We start from the raw sequence: 8884 nt of genomic DNA on the forward strand, positions 1-8884 counted from the left end.
TGAATATGGGATAGATTCAGAAAGAACACATTATCAAATATTATAGGTGGGTATTTCTGAGTCTTGTTTTATATGTGAGGCAAAGGACTTGTCTCTGTCAGAAAGGACTCCACGGTTCCTTACAGTAGAACTGGAAGCCAAGGTAATGCCATCCAAAGTAACTATATGATATAACTATATAATGTTTTTTCTGAGGGGTTTAGGGCCAAGTACAATAACTTCATTGTTGTCTGAATGTAGACGTAAAAAATTACAGGTCAACCAGGCCTTTATGTCTTTAAGACTTTGACTAATGTGTGACTAGCAGATTAATTTCTTCTGGCTTCATAGATAAATACAGTTGGGTGTCATCTGCGTAGCAATGGGAATTTATTTTTATGTACTTTTTCAGTGGTCGTCTTAATTTTTATTAAGTTTTTATGAATAAGTCCTGTTCTGTTTGACTTTGATTTAATTAATGTAGGTGGTTGGGAGGAAGACACAGTCTCTATGGGGTTCTGGGTGGGTGACTGGTGTAATGGAAGCACAGAGAAGAATGTAAGGCCCTAATCACTCATGAGACGCATGTGGAGATGCATTCTAATAACAGGTGTGAACTGATGTACTTAGACCTGTCCAAGTGTGATCGGAAAGCCCAAGACGCATGTTAATGCAAGGTCTATAACGATTTCTAGATATGAGAGCTGCTCCATCCAACGTGGGATGTATGCCATCTCTCCTGATCAGTCAAGGTCTTCCCAAAAAAGTCTGCCAATTACCTACCAAGCCCATGTCGTTTGCTGGATACCACCTCAACAGCCAGCTGTCGAATGATGACACGAGGCTATATATGTCATCACTGGGGACCAGAAAAAACGATGGAATCTGACATTGTCTTTGCATATGTACACACTGACTCATCATTATTTTTTGTGACCTCCAATTGGTGAAATAGGGTGTCGTTACTGCTGACGTGAATAACAAGCTTACTATATCTAGGTTTATCCTTAACCTGCAAGTTTTAAATAGGATTCACACCCACTCTGGCCCGAGGAATACATTTGACTATGGTCGCCTGTCTCGCTAACTTCACGTTTCTCAAGATAAAGCTGCCAGCAACCAGAGTTGGTTTCTCAGCGGATGTGTTGCTGAGTGGGGACCATCTTTTTGAAACAAGAACTGGTTGGTGGTGGATCTGTACTTAGTGCTATGTGTCTTGTTGCGGAGGCATCCATTCACCCAGCCTCCCTTGCTTCCCGACTGCACAGGATCTGCTGGGGGAGGAGTAGGAGCTACACTGGGTTGGCTCACACCAGCTACTGAGGTCTCATTAACTACAGCAGTTAACAATTTGGTTGCCATGGTGTGGAGCCATGCTTCCAATTCACTTATCCTCACTTCCATCACTTCAAATAAACTACATTTATTACATGTGCCATTAACGCTTAAAGAGGCTGAGACGTAACTAAACATAAGACACACCGAACAAGAGAGTAACTAGCAGATCTGAATAGTGTGTAAACAACTCTGAAGTAGCGAGAAAATTGCTAAAAGACAGAGAGTGCTAAGAGTTCTTAAGCAGAACTAATGTAGGTTAAAATGTACAGCAGGTAATTAGCTGCCGTGATGAATAACATAGCAAAATTAACTGGGTAGAGGCAGAGCAGCAAAACTCACTACCAGTCACACAAATGCCAGGAACTGGAAAAGACACAATATGCTTACCTCAGCACGTCAGCTTGCTCCTGCAAGGAATTTTCAATCATAATTATCCAGCACCTGAAAGATCAATCTTAACAATCTCTTTCACATCAGGGTGGCACAGCCACACCTCTACCTATTTTGTAAATAATACCATGGCGCTCCAGGTGACACTTTGGCCACACTCATTAAAAAGAATATAATGCGTGCAGTCATTGCCCCTATTAACTGGTGCTTTTGGGTAGAGCCAGTGGGGAAGGACTGCATCACTTCAAGTAGAGACTGCAGGTGGAACAGATACTGCCTTAAGATGGCTATAAAGAGTCACTGGAGTGAAGGAAAGGCCATCAGTATAGGAGTCTCCGTCATCACAGCGTTTATTGTTTAACCTCCATATTACTCAATTATTTTACATCAACATTTTGATGCATTAGAATTCTCATGTAAGGCAGCCATCATATCAATCTGCAACAGTAAATAAATCACCCTAAAACTACATCAATTTAAATTATGAATCAATTGTCAAAATACACAGGGAGAGGAAAGGTACAAGACAATAGTTTTCAATATTGATCCGTCAGATATTCAGACTGTCAGGGCTTCACAGCTGCACAAGTGTTATTTTAAGTAACCTCACATTCCACTTGTTAGCAAACATTTTTGGTGAGAGTTAATACTTCAAGAATCAAATCAATAATTTTCATATAGTAGACTACAAGTATCACAGATTTTTTGCATTCTATCGGACGTTTCTGCAGTGTAAACTGGAGGTATTCAACCTCTGTGACTGATAGTCACAACAAAACTTATTCTATCAACAGAATAAATCTTCCTGGCACAAAATCCAACCGATAAAAGCAAAATATCTCCAATTACATGCACACAAAGAAAGAACAATGTCTATAAAGCATGTTTTGATTCAACATCTACATCAATCAGCTTTTAGATCAGGTGAGAGCCAGAGCCAGTTGTTACCAATCATGCAATGACATCTTGTTGTCAGAAGAGAGTGATTGCGGCACTTGGCTCCAAAAACTGAAGCCACCTTGATCTCGTGAGATTATCATTGCCAACAAGTTGGGATCAAGTTGGACAGAAATCTAACCGGCTGCATTGTGCTGTGATCTCTGGTGATCAATTCAGCACAGGCCTGGTTTTCATTCTTTATTTTATGGGGGTTTTGGTCCGTAGAAAAAAAATTGTTTGAGGATACCCCAAACATACTCCCATTTATTTCATGAGTGAACATCACATGAATGTCTTATTGAACATTTTAATGGTATATATTAAGTGTGAAAACTATTTTTTGTTGTTGCTGTGATAGGAAATGATTTTTGGTGAGATCAGAAACCTCACTTTCCGAGTGTTTTTTCTCCATCACCAAGTCTGTTGTGTATCTACCTGCAACTGCTCTCTGCTAAGAAGGTCCATCACTCAGAATGATTAGTGAGGGCCATCTGGAAATTAGAAATAATGGAAGAGAGGGTGAAAAGTCAAAGTAAAATCCATGACGTAAAACTACTAAAACACCTTCACATCTAATGTTGTAAAAAGTAGTATCGGTACCGCTAAGCAGTGTCACTTACATCTCGAAAGTACAAGGATTCATGAACAGTGGGTATATACATATACATACTGTATGTACTTAGATGACAGACATTCCAAGTACGACAACCACTTTAATATACACAAATCATTTTATATACAAATTTTACATACACGTTCTTTATCTATTCTATGTAACACTCCATGGGAAAGGGTAGCATTTCATTATTGACTTGTAGATAAACCATGGTCTCACACACACATGCATGCACATTGGGCCTGAATGAGTTTCTTTCTTGTTTCATTTTTCTAACCATGACTCTTGTCTGTGTCCATCAGGCAGGGTTGAGGAACATCGAGGAAGAGGCAGCTCCAGAGCTCCATAGAACCATCTCTGGAGACCTCATGACTGAAGAAGAGATGGTCCGAGCTACTGATGAAGCTGCTGCAGATGGCATCTTTAGGGTAACAGGACAGGATGGAAAAATGAATGGATAGGTGGAGGAAGAGAGGGAAAGAAGTATGGAAGGAAGGCTATGGGGTTTGCAAAAAAACTGAACGACCTTCCCTGTCTTCACTAAAAAAAGTAGTCTAGGAGAGCCTGAAAACAATGACAATCTGCTATTGGACTTTGAAAATATATTCCCTCATAGCACTGAACAGCACCCCTCTCACCTCAATTCACTTTAATTCAATTTTATTTATATAGCGCCAAATCGTAACAGAGGTTATCTCAAGGCACTTTTCATGTACAGCAGGTCTAGACCATACGCCTTATAGTTACCTCCAATATACTACCAACTTAGTGGTCATATTTTGAAACTCAACTGTGAATTTTGTTGTTTCAAAACATAAGGGAACACAATTTAGGAATTTGGTGGCACTTTGATAGAAAATAAAGGAGGGTATTTGTAATGTCCTTATATTGAAAGATAGATGCACACACTATGTTAGGAGATTTCTTAAGCCCTTTATTCAAGGCTGTAATAGACTCCACAACTCTAGGCCTACCACAAGATAGGCTTATCTTTTCAGCAATTACAGTACAACGCTTGCTTTTATGCATCTGTCGTTACTCAGAATTTTTCCTGAATATGCAGAGTGAATTGTTGGCAGACATACAGTTGCCAATTAGTCAGTCAAAGTTTTGCATCTTTTGTAATTCCTAGAAATTCCCGACAAATAAAAACAGAAAGGGGATCAACAAAAAAATAAGGCATGATGCACATGTATTATTGATAGTCTCAATACTGATGTATAATGTATTTGTTTTAACTTGTATTGACATGTGTGACATATGTGACAACTATGAATATTGCCCACAGTAACTGTGCTATATCCACTAAAACAGAGACAAGGTGGTCTTTTTGGAAACCACTCAGACCCTTTCTCTATTGAGAGTGACATAGCCAGTGCCAGCCAGGCCACAAGCCAGCGCCCACTGCAGATGGCAGAAGGAGTCATCAACAACAATATCACCAAAAGCAATGCAAGTCACAGGTCTGTGTGCTCATGCTTATGTTTGGTTATGTATTAAAAATTTACTATAACCAATGTTACTAATATAAATAATTCTGTAATGTTTTCAATTAATCAAATGGTGGAATGTCTAACATCATACCTTTCTAGCTGTATATTGTCCTTTACTTTTACTCTAAAGTTGGCAAAAGAACTCTTTCGGCAGTGATTTAGAATGGCATAGCCTTGTCCTGAGTCAACCACCCTTATCTTCTCAGGGAAAACACAAAGCACTAGTCATTTAGCGTGGTTATTAGGTTGTTGCTAAGTTGGTCAAGTTTGCATCAGTGCTGTCAACACATCAAGTACCATATTTACGTCATTCACATTAAGATAACATGCCTCAACGACTGTAAATTTCACAGTAACGCTCCTTAATTTCCATTTTGCAGTGTATACTATTTATAGTATAGTTTACTATACATCTACTATAGTATAGTATAATATTACTTTAGTATAATATAGTAATATTTATAGTATGACTATAAACATAAGGGTACATGATTAAAGTTATATTTTCTCAAATCAAAGACAAATGACTATGATGGAAAAGATGAGTGATAACATAAATGTCTGAAAAATATGAAATAAAAATTGTAATTTTTTTTTTTAAATTAAAGACAAATTAATTAACACCATTTAATTAAGACACCAATAACACCAAAAGTCGCCATTTTCCAGCTCCTCCTCCTAGTCCACACAAATGTTGTTAAAACATTTGTGACATTTAAACCATGGCACTAATCCTTCCAAACTTTCTAGGGGGTAAGGTTCTCTTGACCGGACACACTCTCAGTTCCTGTAAGAGTATGGTCTAGACCTGCTCTATTTGAAAAGTGCCCTGAGATAACTTCTGTTATGATTTGGCACTATCCAAATAAAATTTGAAGGTCTGTGACTGACTGACTGACTGACTGACTGACTGACTGACTGAGTGCTGAAGTTACACCTTTGGTTTGCCGGCCAATGTTTGGAGTTTCCCCACTGGCCATTGCTCTGTCTAAATGAAAGGTCGGTCTTTACCTCTACAGGCACCCGTGTCTGTGTACTCATTCAATTAACTACACGGCAGCTGATAAAGACATGAATGAGCTTCTTACTCTCTCTGAGTGATCATTTTACAAGTAAATATAGCTGAAATCACAGCACAGCCATTGTCAGATCACCATACACAGATGTTAAAATCGGTTAAAATCGGTTAAAATATTTAGTTAAAAACTACCATGATCTGAAAAAAGTGAATTGTAAAAATGTGGCTTAAAACTGGATAAAAGAAGCAGTCAAAATTGGCCTGGGCATGGGATATGACAATCAATTTGCAATTGACCGGCAACTAAATGAAACAGACCGTTACGCTGATTAAAATTAAGGATTTCTCTAGGTTTGAAAATTGCTGGAAACATTTAGGACAATGTAAGTAAAGAACTCAACAAAATATATAACAGGTCTAGTCATCTTTAGACAATTTAAGCCGAAAATCAACTAATTTATATTTAAGTAGAAAGAGTTTTCATTGTTTGATGCTGAGCTTGAATCGTGTCGTAGGCTAACTTAATATGACAATTGCCTGTAGTTCTGCTTTCTGTTAAGATTCAGAACAGCATGAAGGTGGAGCTGCTGTAGGTGAGTGTAAAATTATGCTCTCTGTGGAGAGATAATGTTCAACCGTAAAGACCTACATCTGTTTCTCAGAACTGACACAACTTTTTCTGGCACATACAAATACAATCAATTAAATCTCATCCACATCTTTTTCTGTTTCTTGGTCATGGCTCATAAATACTACCTGTTAACCAACTGTCATTGCAAGCTGCTGATTTAATCTCATTTTTTATTTAAGGGTTCAATCTTTTTGCGACATATTTTGCAAAATGTGAATAAACTTGCAATTTGCAAAATGAATTAACTAAGTTTATGACTTTAACATAAACTCCGGAAGGATTTGTTTAAATTAAACCAAAATTGCTTCACTGATTGTTTAGATTCTGGAGAACAAATAATGTATAAAGTTTGGAAATATGTCAAAAAATCTGAAAGTAAATATCTTAGCATTATACGTAGGTACATAGAATATGTCTTTACATGCCAAATGCGTGAATGAACTTCATGAAGATATTTTACACCCTTTCTGTGTTTTTGAGAATCCTGTATTGTTGTTGTTGCTGCTGCTGGAAATGTATCTGTAAATTTGAAAGTTTTTATCATTGAAAGATCCCACAATATTAATTCTCATAGACCTCTGCTGTATTTGTAATTCCGCCTGTGAAAACAACTGAAGCCCTGTTTCGTGTCATTTACAGACAATGAATAACGTCATCACTGGTTTGAATCCAGCCAGGAACCTTTGATGCATATCATTCCCCATCTCTCTCTCTCTCTCTCTCTCTCTCTCTCTCTCTCTCTCTCTCTAAACTGCCCCATACTCACAACAACATACTGATTCCCTGCACAATAATTCATAATGATTAGTTAATTAAAATAAAGTAGTTACATGTGAAACTCAGTAACCTGATTGTATAGTTAACTGAGTCACTGGTTATACTTTCCATTGCTGTTAAAAACAACTGTGTTATCCATGTGGCCTCGTGGCCTAGTGGTCTAAGATTCACACAATGTCACCAAAACATCAGTTCCATTGTATTTATTATTCAGTTGAATAATTTTTAAAATGATTTTAGAGCCATATCCAGCTTTTTTCAAACTCACTATGACATACTGATCACTGGCTCATAATTCATAATAACATTTTTTTTACAGAGATCATTATACTATCAAATGGCTAAAAGGAAAACTGAAGACTTTAAGCCGGAAAGTATTTTTAACCTAAGATTCTAGGCGTGTGTCAGTTACTCCCATAATCAGGGGGACTCCACGGGGCTAGTTCTGACAGTGAGTGGGTTGAAAAAGGCTGCCCAGTGTTTAGCAACACATTCACATACAAAAGGCTGGAGTTGTAGCCCAGCCAGCAACCATAGGTGTAGTAGAATTTTAGGAGAAAAACTTCAGAAAAAAAATCTGCCATAGCCCACAAAACACTTAACACTTAAACCCTCACTCACCAGGAAGCCCCATGTACATGGTTCTTTATCGTAATGGTGATTCACTTGATTTAGAGGTTTGCTGGCTTGCATATTTTCCTAAGCCTGAGAGTATGTCATTGTTTTATTCTTCTCCCTGTCTTTTCTCAGCCTTTATTGACAGAGTTGGCCTCTGACCATTGATATCTGCCAGTACTTCAAAGCGATGACCGCTGACTTCGGCAACATGAAGAGCTTCTCAACAGACATGAAGGACTGTGATGAATGGCGCTGCCAATCCTGCCAGCCCTGCTTTCAACCAGTGTAGAGGGTTAGGCTTAGGACCAGGAGGAAAACCTCTAATGTTAACCATTAACACTGAGTGCTAAGAAATGCACTACTACAAAACATTGGCTGCCACAGAAAGACTTTTTTTTTTTTTTCATTAAATTATTAAACACTAGTCTGATGTGAACTTTTTACACTTGTTGCGCTGTGTTCACAAAACCTTTACATATTTTATAAGTTCTACATATATTTTCCTGGCCCCATTTTGTCACAACTTCAAGAACAGGGAGGGGTAACTGAAATGGATGCATTTTACACAGATATATCAATACTGAAAGACTGCACATTTTCCTTTGGACGTTTAAGTAAATTCTTTTATTTTTCTGTGGTATTTGGATCTGGTGATATGCCTAAAGCTGCATTAATCTTTTTTTTTTTACGCCACTTGGGGACAACGGAACAAGCTGTAAACATAATAAACACATCCAGCAAAGCAGAGCAACATTAGCATTCATTTGGAGTTGAGTTTCTTTCTGTGGAAGAAATGAATCAGTGTGATATTAAAATGGACAAATAGAGATCTAGTCTGTTCATTCATCAAAGTATGAGGTTTATTAAAACAAAAGTGATTGGAGAAATTAGGGTCTTTTTCTCAGCTGTCTCCACTGAGTGCAGGGAGGATGTTGAAGTTGTAGGGTGAAGATAACAAGGTCACAGAGTATGGTAGCCTCCCAGAATAAAAACTCACATATTCCCCCCTTTTTGATCATGAGATCAGTAATACAATGAATTACACCCATATGACCTAGGAGTTACATCCACACCGAATATTGGCC

The 8884-nt window shown here is 37.9% G+C and overlaps 1 protein-coding gene across 1 annotated transcript in view; it reads left to right on the forward strand.

Moving 5' to 3' along the window:
• The window catches only part of LOC120807109 (dihydropyridine-sensitive L-type skeletal muscle calcium channel subunit alpha-1-like), a 92835-nt gene extending 84342 nt beyond the window's left edge, over positions 1 to 8493 (forward strand). Inside the window, exons 40-42 of the mRNA XM_040158804.1 lie at positions 3565 to 3690; positions 4577 to 4725; positions 7932 to 8493. Coding sequence (XP_040014738.1) covers positions 3565 to 3690; positions 4577 to 4725; positions 7932 to 7941 — 285 coding nt within the window. The 3' untranslated portion in view covers positions 7942 to 8493. The remainder of the gene's footprint in view (positions 1 to 3564; positions 3691 to 4576; positions 4726 to 7931) is intronic.
• The last annotated feature ends 391 nt before the right edge of the window (positions 8494 to 8884 follow it).

The sequence above is a fragment of the Xiphias gladius genome, chromosome 21, assembly GCF_016859285.1.
Source record: "Xiphias gladius isolate SHS-SW01 ecotype Sanya breed wild chromosome 21, ASM1685928v1, whole genome shotgun sequence".
NCBI lineage: Eukaryota > Metazoa > Chordata > Actinopteri > Istiophoriformes > Xiphiidae > Xiphias > Xiphias gladius.